This window comes from Triturus cristatus, chromosome 4_1 (genome assembly GCF_964204655.1).
Source record: "Triturus cristatus chromosome 4_1, aTriCri1.1, whole genome shotgun sequence".
NCBI classification, from domain to species: Eukaryota; Metazoa; Chordata; class Amphibia; order Caudata; family Salamandridae; genus Triturus; species Triturus cristatus.
In genome coordinates this window covers 426,100,128-426,123,381 of record NC_140585.1, presented here as the reverse complement: position 1 = coordinate 426,123,381, position 23,254 = coordinate 426,100,128, and the positions used below count along the sequence as shown (strand labels likewise).

The 23,254-nt window shown below is 45.7% G+C and overlaps 1 protein-coding gene across 2 annotated transcripts in view; it reads right to left on the bottom strand.

Annotated features, from left to right (window-relative positions):
• LOC146855070 (L-lactate dehydrogenase B chain-like) overlaps positions 1–17,446 on the bottom strand; it is a 31,828-nt gene extending 14,382 nt beyond the window's left edge. Inside the window, exons 1-3 of one of the 2 annotated variants that reach the window (XM_085652558.1) lie at positions 17,081–17,446; positions 8,493–8,632; positions 2,646–2,763 (exon numbers count right to left, since the gene is read on the bottom strand). In XM_085652558.1, coding sequence (XP_085508684.1) covers positions 2,646–2,763; positions 8,493–8,621 — 247 coding nt within the window. In that variant the 5' untranslated portion in view covers positions 8,622–8,632; positions 17,081–17,446. Of the gene's footprint in view, positions 1–2,645; positions 2,764–8,492; positions 8,633–15,830; positions 16,291–17,080 lie in introns of those variants that run through there. The other variant, XM_085652557.1, reaches the window with a different exon arrangement.
• Between the last annotated feature and the right edge of the window lie 5,808 nt (positions 17,447–23,254).

Here is a 23,254-nt window from a genome sequence, read left to right as displayed (position 1 = left end):
ATGGGGCCAGATTTCAGTAACCAGAATCCATTAAAGGAGGCACATTCAAATGGGGAATAGGGGGGAGGTGCCCCATGCAAGCCAGGAATCTGTCAGTCCAGTGAAGGACCATGCTCCTAGACACATGCTAGGCTGAAACCTGAGGAAGACCATACATGTGGAACCACACATGTTGCACGTCACTTCCTTTATCACTAAGCATGCAACCAGTACCATAGGATGAAGGACAGTTAAAAAAAGTATGCAAAAGGAATTCAGGCGCACTTTTGCCATTAAGAAACGAGGCGGAATGTGTAAACGCAGAGTAAAGTACAAAACTTTCTGAAGGTGTTCAGTGCAGTAGAGCTTGGTTATCACGAGCTGTTGGTGGCAACAGCTGCTTTTGCATGGCCAATACACCACATTTAGCTACCTGCACAGCATAAACTGTGCCAATAAGATCAGAGCCAGTTACACAAAAAATAGCAGGTCCCATGCCCCCAAAAAGCACCCTTTTCTGATAGTCTAACCATCAATAATACCTCTGCTAACGCCAATAGATATGGTGGCCACGCCACTTAATACAATGACGTGGTTTCTAATCTTGGGTGTCCATGCTACAACCCACTGCATTCTGAATGCTGTAGTTTGGTTTCTTCCATATTTAAAACAAAATAATTTAACACAGGATACCAATAATGTGCACCCGGGGGGGGGGGGGGGGGGGGGGGGGAGGAATCCAGGATTGGAAACCACATCCCTTTTGACTTGAGCACAGTGGTCATTACATGCATGCTTCCACATAGTAAAAGGTGGAAGTTACAGTTTAAGCATTTCTGAAGGTAAGTCAGAGCGGTGCACTGCCAAATTGTTATTTTAGGTCACACCCAGGTGTCACTTTTTTTTTCCAATAGAAAAAGTCTTTATTTTGATTATACAACAGTAATACAAGAACAGTCTCAGGCAACGCATTTCGTTCAAAAATTTAACTTAGTCACGAGCATTGCCTTCAAATTTTGGCGCGCTTTCTTATATGGTGGACGTGTTTGAGGGGAGAGCATGGACCTTTGACGACCTTCAGAATTATTTATGGTGCTCTTATCAAGGAGGCACTCAGTTCAAAAGTAGTAATTTGGAGTCGCTACGCTAGCAATACTGGCTCCCCTTGAGACTGACTCACAATAATAGACGATTGCCGAACTGTGGAGTGAACATCCATTCTCATACATGCCCTGACGAAGTTCAATTTCTGAACGAAACGCGTTGGCTGAGACTGTTCTTACATTACTGTTGGATAATCAAAATAAAGACTTTCTATTGAAAAAACCTGACCACTGGGTGTGACAAAACAATTTGGCAGTGCACCGCTCTGACTTTCCTTCAAAATTCCGTTGATCTGCTTGGCAGTTTGCATCTTTTAACGGCGGATGCAGGAGCGGTTTTTTGCACACCAACCACAACTATATTAATAATTACACCTTATGGGAACATAGTAAGGAGGAGTGGTATTTGGAGTTCGCTGTTAATCCTTGTTTTCTAAACATTTCTGAAGGTAATCGCATTAAAAAAATACAATTGTAATATATCATTTCATGCATAATAGTTACCAATTAGTGTTTATTTTTTTAAGAAAAAAATTCACAGAACGGGTTTAGTCCAATAAAAGAACTGCATATATTCAAAGTTATGTTCTATTGTTACAGCGTTGCTGGTAGGCCGCCACCCTGGCATACTGCTGCAAGAGGTTTTGGTCGGTAAATGAGCTTTAAGCACAGGGCCTTAAGGCAGCCATCCTAAATGAGAAATCGGAACTTTGAAGTGCTGATCGAACACGTGTATGGCATTCAATGAAATAGTCCATATTAGAAGCTATATTATCTGCAGAGCAGGTTAGCACAATCTGAAATCGAAAATAGAGGAGTAATTAAAAGTGCTCCTACAGCATTTCTTGAATTCTTTTGTGGGGGGTGGCTTAATTCTATCACCCTGGGATTACAATACCCCCCTGGGGCTCTTAAGGAGAAGAGGTGGCAGTAATAGAGTTTAAATATGTATGGACGTCTAAGGCATGCCAATACAAACAGTATATCTGGGCACTATATCACATGTACCGAATATACATCCATCCATCCATGTAGTTCCTCCACTGCAGTCCAGATGAGACCAAGCAGTTTCCAACATTTGGAAGGCTGCTTCCAAGTACAAGTAGTACTTAATTCTTCTAAATTGAAGGCATTTAAAGATGCTTTCAGGTGTGGTGGTTCTTCTCAGTGTTCCATTAAGAAGCTGTTGCAGCAAGGCGTGGATGCATTTCCAGCAGCAGGACAGAGCTGGACACTGCCCATTAACGCTTTCCATCACATCCGAGGGCGCATGCATTGCAGATTCTGCTGTGGGCGGTCCTGTGTCCCTCCAGTATAAAGTAGCATCTGAAACCAGGCCGGGCAACTCCCAGGACGACAACATCCTGCGGGAGTGGGTGTTCTACGCACTTGTAACCTGGACCCAGATGTCTGGGTAAATCTAGTTCACGCTCTGCCATACAAAGATATTTCGGGGGGATAAGCAGTTTTAGTACCGGCAGGCAGAGATGAACCTTGGATTCTACATCAAGATAAAAGCCCTAAATGCATCCCAAGTACCAACAGTGTAAAGTCATACCGTACCTGTACTGGACACGATCTTGTGGGTTTTAAGGAACAGGCTCCCATGCTGCAGATCCATCATTTCTCCTTTCAGTTTGTCTGCCAAAATATCAACCAGGGCCAGTTCGTCGGCAAGCTCCTGCAGGATAAAACGTACATCTAAGTTGAGATTAAAGACCATCTACTCAACATGTCCAGCCCTCAATCGCCACTTTCACATTTTTGGAATTTGTCATCCTGGCTCCCTTTCGATGTCTGTGGCTGAACTCGAAGCACCAGCTGTATTCTGAATAGAAGACACTGGGGCTGTACTTTCTGGACTGCGGTGACAGGAGCACCGCGCAACTGATCTCAGTCTGCCAGGACAGCCGAAGCGCGAGATTTAGTTTCCAAGACTCCACTTTTAGTCTCTTCTGCCGAGTGGCCAGACAGGAGCACAGTACAGAAGAGCGGGAGCTGGACCACACCGGTCAACAGCAGACAGACATGTCCAGCCCCTGCTCTCCCTAAGGAGCAGAGCTGTGCTCTACTGAATGACAAGTGTGGTCAAGAACGCAAGGAGATCAGCAAGCAGCATGTGGGGGCGGGGGCTCATCTATTCATCAGCTGGTGCAGAGGAGAGGGGGATCCTCTTTTTAAAAGGAACCATGAGCTATTGCCACAGCCAGTAGAAAAGGCGCCCGCATCACCTGCCTGACATCTACCCTGGAACAGGTCCTTCAGTTATGAAACTACTCCACAGGGCCAGTCTGGCAACGCAGCGCCCGCCAGACAAGATCTGTTTAGATGAAGTACGACACTTCGGTGTATGAGGGCTCCATAATCCTATGAAGGATACCCCAGGACTCCTGATAAACCCCCTTCAACAGTAGGTGGGAGTCTGGAACGGGCACATTTTGGTTAATCCCCTCCGCACTTTAGCCATGCACCTCATGAGTTCCCCACACACGCTCTACTCCCTGGGAAGTCTGTACTAAGTTAATTCATGAAGTACATTCATCTGCAACATATCCATCTTATATTATAAATGGATGACATGAACCAACAAGACATGTGCACCACACACTGCATAATTAAACACGTGTCTTTCTATTGTTCTGGGGCCTCTGCATAAGAGGCCTCACAAGGCAGCGTTAAAGACCCCCATGAAAACAAATTAGAGTATGCAAGATATCTACAAGGCTACTTTTATTTGAAATAAAAAAAAAAAAAAAAATCATGCAATATGTTTTTTTTTTTTTTGTCCTCAATTGCCAATACCTCCATCTACCCACGAGAGCCAACCACCAGACGTCTGCCTTAGACTGATTTTGACAGTCTATCCGCCATATCGTATTCCAGGCAGGATTTGTTGAATAAGGCGGGAGACTACCTCATTAGGCAGAAAAACGGAGAAGCACCAGTCAGTAGTAACAAGACCCAGAGCTTACATGCGAGGGGGACCGCTTCCCAGGATCTTCTGGAGCCTAGTTGACATAATCGGACCCGGGGAAAAAGGAAAGGAAAAAAAAAAAACCCCGGTATCCTAGCTCCAATTTATTAGGAGATCCCAGAAAGACAAATTCTTATTGGAGCATGATCTGGCCAAATCAATCTTGGAAGTTTCATACAATGATGTCAGCCAAGCTGTGTGTGATGGAGCTTTAGCTTCTACCCAAACTTTGCATATTTGTCGTCTTGCGAGAATAATGGAGTAAAAAAGAAAAGACTTTGCCTGTCCATTTATGTTTTCCTCCAGTCCAAAAATTATTAACGGGAGAGTAACTTTCAGTGATATACTTAAAATAGATTCCAGAGTAGCTGTTACTTCTTCCCAAAATAACCTAATAACCGGGCATTCCATAAACATGTGTATATCTGAGGCAGCCGCCAAATTACACTTATTACATTTCTTCCCTGGAAGAAACTTGGACAGCCTTAGAGGTGAAAAATAGGCCCGGTGCAGGGTAAACAGGTGGTTACGTCTTAGCCAGGCTGGTTTCACTATTTTATAAAGAAAAGAAAAGGATCTAATCCATAAATACTCACACTGAAGGGCAAACTCATTTCCCCATAACTTATCTGGTAAGATGAAATCTCCATCCGCCTCCTCTACCATAGACCAGTACCAGACAGCCACTTCTTTGCCCCCTTCTTGCTTTTCTACAAGTTGTTTTTCAAATTGGCTATATTTCCCCACTTGAAGACCCTTCCTATTCTGTGCACGTACCCAACTGTCCAACTGTAAATATTTAAACCTGGAAAAGGCCATACCCACCTTTTCCCGCAACACCTCCCAATCTTATACCCTGCCATCCTCCAGTAATTCTCCCCATCTTTGAATCCCAGCGTCCTTTAACGGAATTGCTAACATGTCCTGCATACAAAGTGGGAGCCCGGGAGAATCCCAGACCGGCGCAAAGTTTGAGTAATAATGTAGCCTGACATTTTTTCTAATCTGAACCCAGTTTGATATGGCTGACTGCAAAATCTTTAGTCTAACTTTCTTGAAGTATTTCATGTCTCCAAACTTAAATAGAAAGCCATCCGGTAGTATGTCTACTCCCCTTAACATGGCCCTGAACATAACCCCCAAAGATGATATTGCGGGGGTTTTCAAAAGCATCCTTGAATAGGTTAGCTGAAATGCCCATGCATAATATAACAGGTCTGGCAAAGCCAACCCCCCCTTTTCCCTCCTCCTTCTCAACTTTTTCCAGGCCAGCCTAGCTGTTCTAAAATTCCAGATGAAGGAATTTATTTCTCGCTGGCATTTCTCCAATTTTTTCCGATCGAAGGACAGGGGAATTGAGTTAAAAATGAAAGTAAATTTTGGTATTATGGACATTTTAACTAGATTTATTCTCCCAAAAATCGAGAGTGGCAGAAACGTCCATGATCTCAGAAGTTTCCTACAGTCTGTAGCAACCCGATCTAAATTGAACTGTGCCAAGCTTCCTATATCCTGAGTGATACGTATTCCCAAGTATCTCATTGATGTTACGACTGTAGACTGTATATTTGGAACGTTCCAACACATAATCTCTGTTTTACTGGGGTTGATGTCATATCCAGAAATTTGCCCAAATTCTCCTGCCTTTTTAATTACCATCGGGAAAGCTCTCCGCGGGTCTGACGTATACACCAGGATATCATCCGCGTAAAGTGCTGTCCGCTTCTCCCATTCACCAAATACAAAGGGAAGAATGTCCACTTCCTCTCTCAGAGCGTAGGCAAACGGCTCAATATAAAGGTTGAATAATTACGGGGATAACGGGCAGCCCTGTCTAGTGCCTCTAGTAATTTTTATCGAATCTGTTAAAGTGCCATTAACTAATATTCTGGCGGTGGGGGCACTATACAATATCTCAATTACCCGACAAAAGGGATCCCCCAACCCGAATCTTCTCATAACCTCCGCCAGATAGGGCCAGTTGACCCTATCAAAGGCTTTTGTGGCATCTAGGGTCAGGATGGCCAATGGGAGAGAGAAGGTAGTTGCAATATCAATTGCCCCCACTAAGTCTCGAGTATGGTCAGCCAACTGACGTCCTCTTATAAAGCCCCTTTGATCTTGATGGATTATTGATCCGATTACCTCCCCCAATCTTTTTGCTAAGATTGATGTAAAGATTTTGTAATCATTATTTAGGAGGGAAATCGGCCTATAAGACCCACACTCTGAAAGCTTTTTTCCAGGCTTTGGAATGAGAACAATCGTGGCCTCTTTCCATGTTTCAGGGGAATTCTCCCCTCTCAAAAGAATCCCATTAAAAAGACTTGTCAATATTGGGGTAATTACGGGGCTTATCACTCGATATAATTCTCCAGGTAGGCCATCCGGACCTGCCGCTTTCCCCTTTTTTAAATGGCCAATCGCAACTCCCACCTCCTCTTCTGAAATCTCCTTTTCTAAGCTAACCCGTTGTGATGTTTGCAGGAGTGGTAAATCGATGTTATTTAACCAACTCTCCCTGGCTTCCGGGTCGTCCCGGACCTGTTCCTTGTATATTTCTTGAAAAAATTCTTGGAAAGCAGTTCCTATTTCCCGATCTGAAGTCCTAATAGTGGTCTCTCCATGTTTTTGGATTTCTTTGATATATTTTCTAGCCTGTTCTTTCTTAACCTTCCATGCCAGAACTTTTCCTGCAGCCTCCCCAAATTCAAAATTGGAAATCTTGCTCGCCTCCCATCTTTTAGTTAATCTTTCTTGTAATATGGTTTCAAGCTGACATCTCAGATTAGCCTGTTTTTCTGCCACCCCCAAGGAAGCGATGTTAGGACCCAGCTGTTGCTCTATTCTAGCTAGCTCCATCTCAATGTTTTGTATCTTCTGCCGATAAAGTTTCCTTCTATAGGTAGCTCTATTAGTTATGCAGCCCCTAATGAAAGCCTTCATGGTATCCCAAACTAAGTTAATATTTGCCGAACCCAAGTTTATATCTAAGAAGGACTTCACTTCTGTTAACAGGAAATTGGTCTCTTCTACTTCCAGTAGTATCGTACGGTCAAAAGACCAGGAAGATTCTTTCTTAAAGGTGGCCCTTGAAGATCAAAAATGATGGCCATATGATCTGACATATGTGAGGGAAGGTATTTAAGCCCTGTTAAAGAGTCTTTTAAGATGTAGCTGAAAAGGGCATAATCAATTCTTGATTTGTGTTTATATTTAAAGTTTTGAAAAGAAACCCCCAGCTTATTACCTGACCTTTCCCTCCATACATCTGCTAAACCAAGGTTTTCCATAATATCTAAGAGAGCCAATCTTGATTTCGATAGGACAAGTGCTCTTGAACTAGTGGATTTATCTAACAAAGGATTAAGGACAATGTTGAAGTCACCAACCCATATAACTGGATCCTGTGAAAGTATAAGGTGTTCCTGAATTACTTTCAAGTGAGAAGGGTCATCTTGATTCGGTCCGTAATACCCTACCAATGTTAGCGGAATACCCTCCAATAGTATCCTTGAAATTAACCATCTCCCACTGCGATCCTCCTTACATTCCAAAATCTGAACCTTGACTGGTTTTTTAAAGATAAGTAGTATCCCTCTGATATTAACCGCTTGGTCCGTGCATAGGAACGTCTCTACCCAACTCTGTTTTTTTAATATCTCAGAGACCTCTAGCTTTAATAAATGGGTTTCCTGGATGACGATGACCTGTGCAGAAGAATCTCTCAAGTACTGTAAGATTTTATGTCTACGGCTTTTCACTCGCAGGCCATTGACATTCCAGGATAGAAACCTGATAGAGATCATCATCTATAAGGATTTATATTATTCACTCTTTTGTTGTTTTTTTTTTGTTTTTGTTTTTATCCTCCCTTTTCCAGCGTTGCCTTCGACTGCCATAGAAAATATGATATCACATGTAATGCCACGAGCTAGAATAGACCCTTTCTCTAATGGTGTAAGGCTTATGAAAGGTACAAAAATCCTATCCTTTATGAAGTCTGGCTCTTGAGAACTTTTTATTGCTTTTCCCCACTTCCCCCTATTCCCCCTGTGCCCCCCCCACCCCCCCCCCCCCCTGGAAAACCCTACCTTCCTAACTCTTGCCAGATGTATAGCAAGGTTTACGTCTCTCCCTCCCGTCCCGCTCCTTGTTTTAAAGAAAGAAAAATGGTTTCTGTGAGTCCAGGATCTCTTTTCCTTGGGCTCCTCTCTTACGTTAGAGTAAAAAAATCGGAGACAATACCTAGAGGGGAAAAAAAAAAAAAAAAAAACCTAGTGCCTCCAAACGGAAACTTTGCTTTCACCCCATTGCCCCCTTCCTGTAACAGGGAAAGTAGGGAAAGAAAACTACTTGAAAGAAAAAAGAGAAAAAAAAAAAAAAAAATAGAAAAGAAAACTGGAAAAAAAATGTGTTATTGATTAAGACATTACCCGCAGCAGGATGCTGTTTGCACTGGCCATGCCAACTTGACCGACCCCTACGATGGTGACCTTGTTGGTAGGAACATGAGGCTTCTCGTCAGTAACACAGGTTATCAGCTTTTGTTGAACTGTCGCCATTTTGATTTAGACTACAAGAAATAAAAACAGCATTAAAATTACCAAACAAAATGAAAGCAAACAAGTTCAGGTTACAAATCATGTAAACTTATACATATTCAAGACGGCTGTCGCCATAGTCCTCAGTTCACTGCACCAAAACCAGAGGTTCTACTTTGCTACCAACGAGGGCACCAAGGTGTTAATCCCTCCATCGTCTGTACACTGTAGACTATCCAGACACTACACTGTTAGACATGGTCACTGCAGGCCATGTCAAGTAACTTAGAGTGTATGCGGGGGGGGGGGGTGGGTACTTCTTACTGTAAAGGATGGTGAAATGTGTAAACCAGTGGTAGCCCACTACAATTTGAGCAGGTGCAGCACAGAGGCTGGGATTGCACAGCATCTGGTGTGTGTGCGCATTGAACACAGTTTTGAAGAGGCTGCCACCCGTGTCCCGGTACAGAGCATAGTGGCTGGGGTACTCCAACAGTACCTGCTAACAGCTATGCCTCAATATGTGACAAATGTAGAATTTCAGAATGCAGACTGAGCATTACTAAAGTGAGAATGGTGTCAGAACTTGCATATTCACCCACCCCAACCTACAGTTAATTCCGCCCCCCCAGCGATCCATCCTCAAGCTTCATGCCTCAGCACATGTTCTGGCCAGTGAAAGCTATTACTAGTCTGCCCTGTTTGATTGGAAGACTTCACCTGTCTTGTGTGAAGTGGAAAGCTGGCTTTGCTTTTGCCACCATGTACAGATTGTGAGAAAGCAAAGCTTGCATTGCTGCCCAACGAATACGTGTCCTGCAACTGAGAAACCTTGTGCTGCTGCCTTAGCAGTACCTGTCAAAGGAGGGAAGCTTGCACTGCTTCTGCTCAGGGTGTACCCGTTCTTTAAGGGGGGGGGGGGGGGGGGGAGGAATTCTGTTTTGTTTAATCATGAGGCTCAAAAAAGGTTTACTTACCCCAGTCATTTTTAATATACATCCATGTTTGACAAAGGGAGGACAAAAGTAGACCAACGGGACGGAGCCTTACCAAACCTACGGAAGCCGTAATAGGAGACTGTACAGCCAGTTACAGTGCTAGATGTGGAACCCACTGATTAAATTTACCACGCTAGGTGGTTTATCATGCTATACGAGTACATGAGATTAGGTGTGTGCTAATTCTATTAGAGGACAGGCTGGTTCTAGGTGTGCTGTACTTCTTGCAGGTTTCTGGAGGTTTATGCAGTGTATATAACAGTCTCAGCTCCTCTTGCTGTAGTGTTTACTACCCATTTTGCATGTGAGCAAGTTGTGTGACATCTCCTGCCACGGTCAGCTACCTTTTGCCATTAGAGAAAGGTGTGGTGCTACTGTCCATATTGGAGCGGTGTTATGTAAGCTCTTCACTACATAAAGAGCAGGCTGCATTGCTGGTGCTAGTTTTAATATAGGGCGCGATTTACCTGGAAATCCTCACAATAGGTGAGAAGTGTTCAGTTCTGGCTTTGTGTGAAGCACTAGACACTTTTGTAACATCTGAGGAGTGTCCTCATGTATAACACCTTCTGCAGGCTCTGGCATTGCAGCCTGCATCACTTTGAAATCCGCTGCTCTGAACCAATAAAGAAACAAAGAGCAAAACTACAAGCTCCACAATGCAATGTGCAGTTTCCGAAAAGCATGGCCTATGTCAATACTTGGCAGACGGCTGAAATAAAATTTCACCTCTCACTTTTTCTGTGAGGGTTATAGAGCCCAATAGGTGAGCGTGCAGATACTACATTCTAATGCAACAGTAAAATCTCCCTCCGTCCTATCCCTCCACTGGCTCCCCATTGACGCGTGGGCCCAATTCACAATAGCTTGCATTACGCACAGAGCGCTGCACTCCTCGCCCTCGCATCTAAACGAGAAACTGAATCACCATAGCAAATAAGGTGCAGGGATTAGGAAATGACCAATCCCTGCACCTTAAGTAGAGAACAGAACATGAACCAGTCCATGTAAGTGCCACTAAAATCTGGAACTGCCTCCCTCCAGCTAAACACCCGCCTAGTAACCTTCAACAAAGGACCTTAAGCGCCTCTTGACAGATATCTTGGTTAATTCTCCCTTGACCTGAATTAAGTACTCTCCCCACTGCGGTCTGCGCTGCCCTGGTTATGACCCCACCATCTAAATAAAAGCTTTAATTGCATTTTCCCTGCACATTCACCGGAACAGCTTGTGATTACTTCTGCACACACCCACCGAAGGGAAGGTCCGAGTTTAATTACTATTAATGTAATACCCGGTAACCCATGTATCCTGCTTGTTGTAAAGCACCGATGCCTTCCGGCCATGTCTGCACTATATAAATATACATAAAAATAAAAAACTCCTAAGTAAATAGTCAGTGGGAAAACAGCAAGCACTCCAGGCCTGATGTCACAATCCCTCCCTGCAATAACCCGCACAAATGAAACCAGTCTATTTGTCCTCGAGTTTGCCATGCGCTTCACTGGGCACAAGCACTTTGGGTTCCAGATTGCCCACTTTGACACATGGGCCTTTGCACTAGTTCCCTGTGGTGGCACTATTCCAGCTGCGGGTTACAGAAGAGCGCTGCGCCTCATAGGAATGAAGTTCTATGTAGAAGTGAGGGTGCAGAGTGGGTGAGTAGCCACACTGTCCACCTGCGGGCAGACAGCCTTGGACACTGGCGGGAAAGACCTTGACTGTGGCAGGAGAGACCTTGGCTGCAGCTCCGTGCCCCCCTGCCCCCATTCCACTAGATACCTTGCTTCAGTCCACAGCAGCATGCATCTCAGAGGCCTTTGGAGCAGATCCCATCAGGGCCTCCAGAGATGAATAGGAAAAACATTAAACCTGCCAGGGAGCTGCTTCCAGGAAGTGTTGGGGTAATGGCGGACAGGGTGAAGAAAGTAGAGGGTGATGACTAGGGGGAAGCGAAACTGACAGCAGTGGGCGTGACAAAAGCAGGTCTGCACTCGTAAACAATGGATGACATACTAAAAATGCTTGACCGCGACAAATCATGCCTAATGATACTTCTGGACTTATCCTCCGCCTTCAATACGGTCAAGCATGACAACCTATTGGAACGAAGGATGGGCCTCTCGGGCAGTGTTTCAATGGTTCTCCCCCTTCCTAAATAACAGAACACAAAGAATCAAGATGAAGAATTTCACTCAACCCTCCGTGGTCACCCTGGGCATTCCACAGGGATCAGCCCCATCACATTCTCTTTTCAACCTATTAATGGAACCCCTGGCGAACGCATTGAAATCAGCGAATATTCTACATCACCTGTATGCGGACGACACCCAACTGTATTTGAAAATCTCCACTCTAGAAGACTTCATTTCCCTCAACGCTATTCTACAGAACACGCAAAGCTGGCTCACTAACAACCACCTCATGCTGAATACCCAAAAAACGGAATACAGTCTCATCTCTCCACTGAATCACACCTAAGACAGACCTATGGTTGAAACACCTAACCTCCTTTGACTGTGCTCCCCTCATCATGGACTCCACAAAATCCCTAGGAGTCATCATAGACAAACACCTGAATATGCAGACGCACATCACTAATGCCACCAAGAGAGTTAATCACAAGTTGTACACTAAGGAAACTCAAACCCTTCCTCCAGCCGACTTAAAAATGGCAGTGCAAGCCCTAGTGCTACCAACTCTTTGTGGTCTCCCCAAATACAAGCTGGCTCCGCTGAGGGCATCACTTAATGCTGCGGCAAGACTGGCATCAGGAACGAAAAGAAATAGCCACATCTCTGACCCTGAAAGCTCTGAACTGGCTGCCATACGAGGCAAGAATACACCTAAAGGTTGCCTGCATGACCCATAAAGCACTACATAACAAAACACCCAATTACTTGGCTCAAAAGCTTGAAAGGTCGGGAGGATGTAGACAACTACAAAGTGCGAGTAAGTTACTTCTGAAACCACAATCCTTCCTTAAGAGGAGAACTGGTTGCAGAGCTTTCTCAAGGGATTGCACCAAAGATTTGGAACTCCTTACCTCCAGGGGTACATGGACTTTTTTGCGGTAAAGGAAAAGTAAAAATGCTACCAATGAACAAATTCATGTCCTAAAACTTAATTCTATGCTGACAGAGCCACTTATACGTTCTTCATATCACTGCCTACCCCTGGCAGATTGAAGGAGAATATTATATGTATGTTTATTATCACAACCTCGTAATGCTCATTAACTGTATATAGTGTAATTCTCTGTGGGCCACGGGTCTCCTATATTATCCATATGCCACATACCCATGGTAGACTGTAGGAGAATTCATCATCATCATCATCATCATCATCTGTAGAGCGCGACAGCTACCTCCAACGGAGGTGTCCCGGCGCTAGCATCCATCCAGTGATGGGGGTCCGAGAGAGGTCAACAGGGTTAAACAGTACTAGAGAGGCCAAACAGCCACGTTTTAAGGGCCTTCCTAAAAGGTAGTTCCGCCCTTATCTGACGCAGGGAATTGGGCATATTATTCCACAGAGTAGCCGTTCTCATGGAGAAAGCACGTCCTCCCTTTTCTAAAGCGCGGAATAACCAGGAGGTTCAGATTGTTGGATCTGAGAGTTCTGGTATTTCTGCAGCCTACACCTCAAATAAAGCGGGCCCACCTCTCAGAGCTTTGTGGGCTAAGACCAGCACCTTGAACATCACTCTTCCTCACCGGCAGCCAATGCAGGCTTTGCGGATGAGGGGTGATGTGATATCGTAGGGGCACATTTCTAATTAGCCTGGCAGCCGCATTTTGAATACGTTGAAGTCTCCTCATGAGATATTCAGGGAGAGCAATGAAGAGGCTATTGGCATAGTCATGCTGAGAGGTGATGAGAGCATACACCACTGTCTTCCTGCAATCCATGGGAATGAAGTGAAGACATCTACGCAGTGCCTTCAGTTTCCAGAAGCACTGAGGAGATGTGCGAAATTTGGGCCTTACCTGTCAGTTGGGTGTCAAACCTAAAACCCAGATTCCTAGCCGAGTTGACCGGAATTGGGGGAGGGTTTATTTCTACTGGCCACCAGAGCTCAGATTGAGGGGGGAGAGGCTGATTAAAAAAATAGTATCTCCGTCTTGTCAGTATTAAGTTTCAGGCAGTTATCTGTCATCCATGATGAGATATTCAGAAGACACTGCCTGAAATTAACGAAGGCATTCTTGCTCTGCTCTTTGATGGAAAAAATAAGTTGAGTGTCGTCAGCATACGAGACGACACGGACACCCGATCCTTCCACAATAGATGCCAGATATACATTAAAAAGTGACGGGCTCAATGCGGAGCCCTGTGGGACCCCTTGTAGCATTGCTCTAGAACTAGAGACATGGGGATGGAGAAAGACCTGTTGTGATCTGTCTTACAGAAACGACAGAAACCAGCGCAGCACGGTCCCTGTAACTCCTAATAGGTGGAGCCTATGCTAATCACAACCACCTAATGCTCAATAACTGTCTATAGTGCAATGTTCTGTTGGCTACGGTTCACCTATGTTATCCATATACTACATGCCTCTTTTGTACGCAGTGACGAATACAAAATGCTTGTATACTACCTCATCTTTTTATGTTTTATACGGTAAAGCGCTCTGATACCCTCGTGGGTAACGTTAACGCTATATAAAACCTTATAAGTAAATAAATAAGAGCGAGTGTGACAGGGCAGTCACAGTGGGGTGAAGGTAGGGTACGGGAGTGGCAGCCGGAGTGACAGGAGGCGATGTCTTGGGAGTGTTATGGGTGAGTAGGGTAACTGAAAGTTAAAGACAGAACACTGACAGAGGATACGGGGGTTAGAGTAATTAAACAGAAAGAGCAATGGGTAATTTTCGGAGATTATGCTAGAAACGCCCTCAGCAGAAACCTCCTGTGCGTTTACGAGGCAATTCAGTCACAAAACTAACTTGCAGCGGACACCGCTGAGGAATCTCAGATGCTGAATGCGTGGCGACTCCCTGCGGACTCAAGTGAGGACGCAGCCCGCGGCTGGTGCCAATGCCAAAGGATAACGGGGCAAACTTGGAGGGACGCCCGTGCTATGAAGGGCAGGAGACTCCGAGTCGCCACGTGCCCAGGTAACCAACCCTGGGCGATTTAGTTTTTAATTCAAACACATTAGCTTGCAATTTAATCCAAACTTCATTCACGCACGGAGATGACTACATTCAATAGGACGCATGTGCTAATAAACAACTGCTCTGTGGTGGAGCACTACGTTCTTTGTGAGATAGGAGCGAGGAGCTTTAGAGATTCGAGTCTCGGCGTCAGCTCAAACATCCAGTAATTCTAGGCAACTCACGTAATCAACCCGTGCCTTCCCAAAAAAATAGTGTGCCCTTGTGTAAAGTAACTGGTGCTCAGGTAATGCTCCCCAATACCTTCGGGTCAAGTCCGCGCTACCAAAGTCCGCGCTACCAAAAAAGTGATGCCAAGAAACAGCCCTACAAAACGTCTGCCATGACCTACGTGTTCTGCGCATGCCCCGGCCCTTTGTAGGAAGGGGCCAATTAGACGAACTGCCTCAAGCAAAGGCACGACTAATCGGAAAAAGTACGGCGGGCGTTAAGTAACCCGGCGCGAGCCCATCTTCGGGGGCTGCACTTCTCAAGGGAAACAGGCCCATGTGAAAACGTAACAAACATCTGTGTAGGTAGCGCCTGAAAGGGGAGAGGGTTCTACATGCACAACGTGTTAATTAGGGCGGACTAAGTCATCCAGAAGAACATGCAAAGATCCAGCATACATAACCCCCTTTCAGTATGCTCGCGTCATGCCCACGCATTATAGCGGGATACTGTCAGTATCCCGCTATAATGCGTGGGCATGACGCGAGCAGCGGCCGTTCCGGCTCACACAGAGAGGTAAGTTTGCTTAGATACACATCGCCTGCGGGTGCAGAAGGCTTGTTGCACAATGACGTGGATATAAGCTGCACCTCGAGTCGTTACAAACTTCCGGCAAAGGCGTGCAGCGGCTCAGCCGAGTGGATACAAACGTGGCCGTCATGGTAAGCAACCGCGTAACAATGATGCGAACCCGGGGCAGACAAATTAATTAGTTTAAGCACCATTTTTGAAGTAAAGGTCCCATTTAGAGAGCTGAGAGATTAAGACGTGTTTGAATGATTTACACAAAGATTACTAGAATTGAGAAAATATATACAAAAGCTTCCATCCTACTGTACGCACCTGAGTGGGCTACGCCGGCGGATGCTTGTGTGCCTGGTGAGAGTTCTGAGAGAGTGGGCGCTTTCTGCACTGAGTCTTCCCTCCAGCTGATGGGGAGAGGTGGGGCGTGGCCGGCTCATTAAATTAGACAACGGTGATTGGCGCCTTGCGCTTGGGCCTCCGGGGTCTGGTTTTGCGATTGGCAAGGCAACGGCACACCCCTGCACCCCGCTCAATCCCCTTCAAGGACACGGAGTGGAAGTGAAGTCTTCGTCCCGCCCCTGTCAAGGCCGCTGCTAAAGTCATGTTTGAGGATTAAGGGGGGCGGGGGACTCGAGTGCTCCAAAACGGGGGCGCGGCCTCATTAGTGCTGTGCGCACAATCACGCCAGGGAAGCTTTTGTCGACTGTAGAACACAGAGCAGCATCTCTTCACAGCGCACTCGTGAGGCAGCAACAAGTTAACCATCGAACAGTGTTCTGTAAAACAGAGGTCTCTCTACCCCTAGTAAGGGATGCTGTCACATACTGAATGAGTCGCGTTTTGTTCTCGGATACTTTTGCTCACTTGGTTTCCTGTTAGTTAGAACTTTCGTTTTAACTAAAGGAATGTTGACGAGTTTGGAGTTTTACAGAGTCTGACCTAAGATTGCATCTGTTGTACGCTCCTTTAAACGCGACCCATCTGAAACGTTTATATGTACGCCTTTTGAAGCCAGTAACCTCTCCATCTGGTACCCTCTGACCCTACAATTATAGGCCTCCGCGAGCATGCTGTCCGGCACGTAATACAGGTGCCGCCTGCTTGGCGTCCGGTTCTTCAAGGTGCCCTCAGAAGCGAGGACAGCAAGGTATAGAGTGTAATCCGGTGTAACCAGTACTTTAGTCACGCGCCCCGGCGCCCGCCACCGCCTACAAGAGGCCTCTGACGAGAAACGGGCTCTTACCAAGCAGCAGCTCCCGCGCAGTCCGCGCTCTCCCACTGGTGCATTGCAAGGCGCGCAGTACAATTAGTGCATTTATATGGACAACAGGGGTACTTCGAATAGCTTATTAAACACCTTGGCAATATTGAGATCAGAAAAAGAACACTTCGTGCCGAGGCCTCGAAGTTACCATTAGCATACACGGCTACACAAGCCATTTAGTGCGGACCGAACCCCTCGATCTAACGCTTTTAAGTGCATGACATATCCTCGATACAAGTGCGTTCGTGTTAAAAAACACGCATTCACCCTTCCTTCCCCTGCGTTGTATGTTGTCCCAGCTTACCCGGAAGTTCACAACTAGGCAGAGGAGAACGCACCTTCCGCCAGACCCCTTTTTATGGCGACGTTATCTCTCGTAGATAGGGAAAATAAATTGGTCCATTCAGTGCGATAATAGGACACACCTGGCGTGCAATAAAAACAATTAACTCCCGAGGCACAGGGTGCAACAGGATCCCGATAGTCATTTGGCTAATGTCCCCACCAATCGTCTTTCAAACAGTGGGGCATATCAACAAGCAGGCGATAAAAAATTATCGCCGCTTTTGCGGCCATTTTCGGCCGAAAAGCGGCGATAATTTTATCGCCTAATCAGCAATGTCACGCTAACGCGTGAAACCTTGCTTTAGCTTCAGGATTCCTAACGCCCACCTTTGCATCTCTAATGAGATGCAAAGTGGGCGTTCCTGACCTGGCATCACAGGAGAAATGTCGCTAAGCAACATTTCTCCTATCAGCAAGCCTAAAGCTATGGGGCATATCAACAACAACCAGCGATAATTATCGCTGAGCGCACTTAGCACCAGGATAATTATCGCCGGCTAGCGCCGATTTTTATCGCTGAGATAGCGTGCTATTAGCAACGCTTATCTCATCAGCGATAAAAATCCTGGCGCTAACTGGCTAACGTGAGATTATCGCTGGAAACCCAGCGATAATCTCACGTTAGCTAGTTGATAGGGACTCACAAACTTAGCCATGATATCCACCTTCCTTAGGATATCATGGCTAAGTCAGTCCTGAAGCAGGTGTTAGGAAAGTAGCGATAACCGGTGTTATCGCTACTTTTCCTGACGCTATGCTTCATAGCGTGGGGCTTGATGATAGGAGAAATGTCGCTTAGCGATATTTCTCCTGTCATGCCAGGTCAGGAACGCCCACTTTGCATCTCATTAGAGATGCAAAGCTGGGCGTTAGAAATCCCCACGCTAAAGCAAGGTTTCACGCGTTAGCGTGACATTGCTAATATAGCGGTAAAATTATCGCTGCTTTTCGGCCGAAAACGGCCGCTAAAGCGGCGATAATTTATTATCGCCTTGTTGTAAATATGCCCCCTATGAAGCATAGCGTCCGATAACCCCTGTTATCGCTACTTTCCTTACGCCTGCTTCAGGACTGACTTAGCCATGATATCCTATGGAAGGTGGATATCATGGCTAAGTTTGTGAGTCCCTATCAACAAGCTAACGTGAGATTATCGCTGGGTTTCCAGCGATAATCTCACGTTAGCCAGTTAGCGCCAGGATTTTTATCGCTGATGAGGTAAACGTTGCTAATAGCACGCTATCTCAGCGATAAAAATCTGCGCTAGCCGGCGATAATTATCCGAGCGCTAAGTGCGCTCAGCGATAATTATCGCCAGTTGTTGTTGATATGCCCCAGTGGCACTTTATGCGCGTGGTATTTTATGCACACGTGTCCTATGCTCTGTGCACGGTTTTAAAACACATTTTACTGGTTGTTGTCTTTGCAGAGAAGGATTTGTTTGTCATGAGCGAGCCTGCATTTGGAAGTTTAATTTATACTACTAAAGAAGCTGTGACGGTGGCATACGTTATGCTGAAGGTAAGACAGAATGTTCCTAAAGGATTGCCACAGGATATCCGGTGTGAGGACGTTTTAAAAAGCCTAATGTTTTCACTGCAGTGAGAGAGAAAGCATTGGGTGCATTGCATTTGTTGGTAGGCAGAAGCTTGGTCCACAGACAACAACATAAAAGAGTGTACCGGTACCTTGGTTCTGCCCCTAAAATGTTAAGGACGTTTATGGGTTTTGAATATTGCTGCTTTTGCACTTTTAGGAAAAGTTCGAAGATTTTTGTCAAAATTTTTTTTGTACACTCAGCAACTAGATAGTACATTTCTGCACACGTTTATGAAATTCAATTACAAATAGAAATGAGGTATGGAGAGTATTAGAGATGCTTGCACATAGTTTGTGGTAAATAGTGTTTTTAGAATTTTAGGTTTGTAACTTTTGTTTAAAGTGAATGGAATTTAAATGCATTTTTTAAAGGGTACCTTGTATCTCCAACTACTCCAATGGATGTTTTGAAAAAAGAGCGGCAAATAGAGCATTTTAAGATTCATTGGGCAATGACCATTAGCCGCAACCACAAAGAACTGCAATATAACTCTATTGCATATGAAGGAGTGACTATGCATGAATTTCCCAGTAGTGGTGTCACAACTGGTGGATATTTCAGCTACATTTAATCAGATACATCAGTCAAAACTGGATGGGGCCGAATCAACATATTAGTTATGAGTGTGGGAAGTAAGAAATACAAGAGTAATTTGTATATACTATTGCATGGCTTTGTGAATCACTCCTAAAAATCCAACTCCCCTATTAGCAAAAATGCAAAGAGCGCAAAGTTGTTTCTAGGTGCGGGAAAATAACTAGCGTTATTTGCTGCTCGATTCATTGAGGCCCGGTTTCGGGCTGGTTTGTGTTTGACTCATTCATTTGTGAACATTATGTTAGAATTCTGGTACGCTCACTGGTCGACCACAATGCGATTATTAGAAATTAGGTCTGTAGTTGGTAGTGGTTTGTGCTCTGTTTAAGTAGGGACCCACACTCTAGTCAGGGTAAGTGTAGTACACACTAGGTTTACCTTGCTCACCCTCTGGTAGCGTGGCTCAGATCTGTCATGCTAAACTAAAGAGGGAATGTGTAATTCGTGCACACACAGTAACACATTGAAAAAACCACAAACATACTCCACTCCAGTAAAACAAGACCCAAACGATAAAAATCCAACATGCACAAGTCAAGATATGAATTTTTAAAATATTAAATCAAAAGGCAGTGCATAGAAGCCTATAGCTCCAACTGGGGCTATCTGGTCGCTCTTTAGTGGGGCAAATCCAAAAGTTCAGTTGGAATGCGATGGAGTCCGGGCCGGATACAGGAATCACGCAGACCCCCTTACAGTACCTTGGATGCGTCTGAAATCAAAGAAGCTGCATCATGCAGAGGAAGTGAGCTGTCAGGGATGCAGGTGATGCATCGGTTCCTTAAGGTAGTGCAGGGCTGTAGAAGCTTTGCCGCATCGGAACGATACGTTGCACAGAGGAGGTGATGCGTCGGTTGCTGATGTGAGGCCTCGGTTCCTGAAGATGACACGGTGTCAATGATGCGTTGATGTCAAGAGCGCAGTGCGCCGATTTCTCAGCGACAAAGTAGAACTACTGGGCTGAAGGTGATAGTTGATGCGTCTCTCGAAAGCCGTGCAAGTCCGGCTATGCGTCGGAGCGGTGTGTCACAGACTTCGGTGAAGAGTTGCTCGATACTCATGCAGCTGCAGCTGTTTGGTGGCACTTCATCGGTGAAGTCGGGCTGCGTTGATAGTCGGGGTTGTTGCGTCTTGCAGTGTCCATGGCTTCGGTGCAGGTAGCAGTGATGCGTCAGTTACGCAGTGATGTGCTGTTTCTTAACAGATGTTTTGGAGTTGATAAATTATTTTCTTGGTTGCAGCACCAACAATTTCACTCCAAGAGCCCAGGACTGGGTTTTCCACCACTTGGCATGCCAAGACTTACAGCAAAGTAGCCCAGCTGCTGGTAGCAAGATGCAGGCAAAGTCTTTGAGGACCCTGAGACTTCAGAAACAGAAAGCAAGTTCAGTCAAGCCCTTGGAGAACCTTAGAAAGCAGGTTGCAGAGAGTAAAGCCCAGTCCTCTCACTCTCAGGCCAACACAGCAAAGCAAGCAGCAAAGTGGCAGTTCCCCCTGGCAGCACAACAGCTCCTCTTCCTGACAGAATGACCTCGGTCCAGAAGTGTTCTGAGTATATGGCCAGGTACGGTCTAGACCCCCTTCTCCCTTATCAATACTAAGACAGTAACACGTTTACCACAAGGATTTTTTTGGATTATGGAGTCGTTAAACTCCCGGCCATATTTATTAACATAAAAATTAAATCAACAATTTTTATATACATTATTTACAAAATACGCAGAAAACCATTGCATTACATTGATTACTTGAATAGGTACAGATGTCATATTGCTAACCTTAACATTTCTCTAATACAAAGATATTCCTATCCAAATCTAAACATACCATAATCAATAATCCTAATAATATTTCATTTTCTGCGTATCCCTAGTTGAGCCTACGGCAAGGTCAATTACTGGCACCAGATCCGTATCAAATTATGCCTGCCCTCCGACCGGGGTGCGCATGCGTAGAGGGCCATTTCACCGTGAGGGTACTTCTCCCCCCCCCCCCAGATCACCCCGTTCGCACGTTCACCGTGAGGGTACTCCCTCCCCCCCCCCCGCAGGTCACCCCCGTATGCCCTGTAGATTATCTCCATAAGGATCCCTTGCAGTTATGCGCCATTTACTTGCGCCATTGTGCATGTGCGGGGTGGCCAAGCAGCCTACTAGAAAGCATAACTCCCACTTCCCCGGACCCATCCAGCTAACCGGCTGTAACTGCCCCTGGAGTTCTAAGAGAGACCACTTATCCCTCCCCCTTGGGCAACCCCATTTAACAATGGCGCCGCCCTTTAAGGACCTTAAATTTACTGCTTACCAATCATGACGTTACCGCCTGACCTAGGAATAGCACTAAAATTACGACAATAAACACCATGTACAAGGAAACAACCTCTTAAAACAAAGGGAAAGAAAAACCATCACATATATGATAAACATAACCATGTCAACCTGAAAAATAAAATTCCAAACAATACACCCTGTAAACCCTGCTTTTAGGGGATGGTGGGTGGGGAAATTAAAATGCAGCCTCCTAGCAAGGCTGGTGTCCTTAAGGGCCGGCTGTGGGAGCGGCGAGCAAAGAGGTAGACTCTGCTGCTCCCCAGCCTTTTATTCTCACCCCAGATAATCCAGGCTAGGCCGGTTCTAACTGGCCTAGCGTTAGTGCGACGCTTGCCCCGGAAGTGATTACAATCACCTCCGGGGCACGCACCGAACCCAGAGACCAATCGATGGCGAGGCGCGCCTGTTGCGTCACAATGGCGCGCAACAGGCCGGTCCCTGTGTAGTCATCGGGGGCCGGCATGACCGTATACATGTGGCGTGACCGATGCCGGCCACGCCATTCTATATGGACAGGTACGGCCTGTGAGAAGTTGGCCTGATATATGATGTCACTAATTCTAGTGTACTCCTTGTATCAGTCCAAGCAACCCTTATGGTGATTGGTTGTAAAGTCAACCTTATAGAGCAGCTATCTTAGTGGTAGCATGGACAAGAGCAGTCTTAGGCTAAACTCTGAATGGCATGTGAAGCCAGCTGTTATACCATATGTAATCCCTTGAATACCAAATGAAAGGACACCACAACAGATATATATAAAAATAGAATGTATTTATTCTAGTCAAACCCTCAGCACTCTTTATGAGATTCGAGGTAAGTACAACACAGTCTTATTTAAGCATACATTAACCCTTTGAGTGCCCATGACGAGATGGTCTCGTCATGGGCCGCGGTTGCGCTGTGCCCATGACGAGACTATCTCGTCATGAACCCCGCCCGCTAATTCAACGCCCGGCACAGGGCGGGGAAAGGGCGGGGCACACAAGGGGTTAAGTCACACAGGTAAGTAATACAGTTAGGCCCTAGGGGCCACGCAAACCATATACTAAGTAAGTGGTATAAGAACCACTGTCATGAATACAGGATAGGCCTAGGGAATCGCTGGGGCTACACTATACTACCAAAGGTTAGGAAGTGGGAGGCCCACGGGATTCAGGTACAGAGTGGAAACACTCACGCGTAATGCGTAAAAGTCTATAGAAATGCAAGTTATTAGAAATTAGCAGTTTAGGACACTTCTGGTATAGCTAGGAAGTCGAGACTCGGAAACTAGACCCTTGGATAGTCAATACCCTTGTGAGCACCGAAATGCTCAAGTTACCTAGCCCACGGGCTGCGGGGGCATAGGTGTGAACTTGCGTCGGGTTTCGTCGTCGGCTCCTATGGATGCCTGAAGGAAGGTTGCTGACAGGCAGTCAGTGAAGAGTGTCCGGTGGATCCCAAGGATGGGATCAAGAAGGAAGGAACCTGCAAGTAGAAGGGACAGAGTCTAGGTCACCAGCCAGGAGCCGGGAAGAAACCAGGAAGGAACCAGGCGATGTCGTGAAGATGCAGGTGAAGAGGTGAAGCTTGTCGCAGCAGCCACGGGTACCAGGAGGCGTCGAGG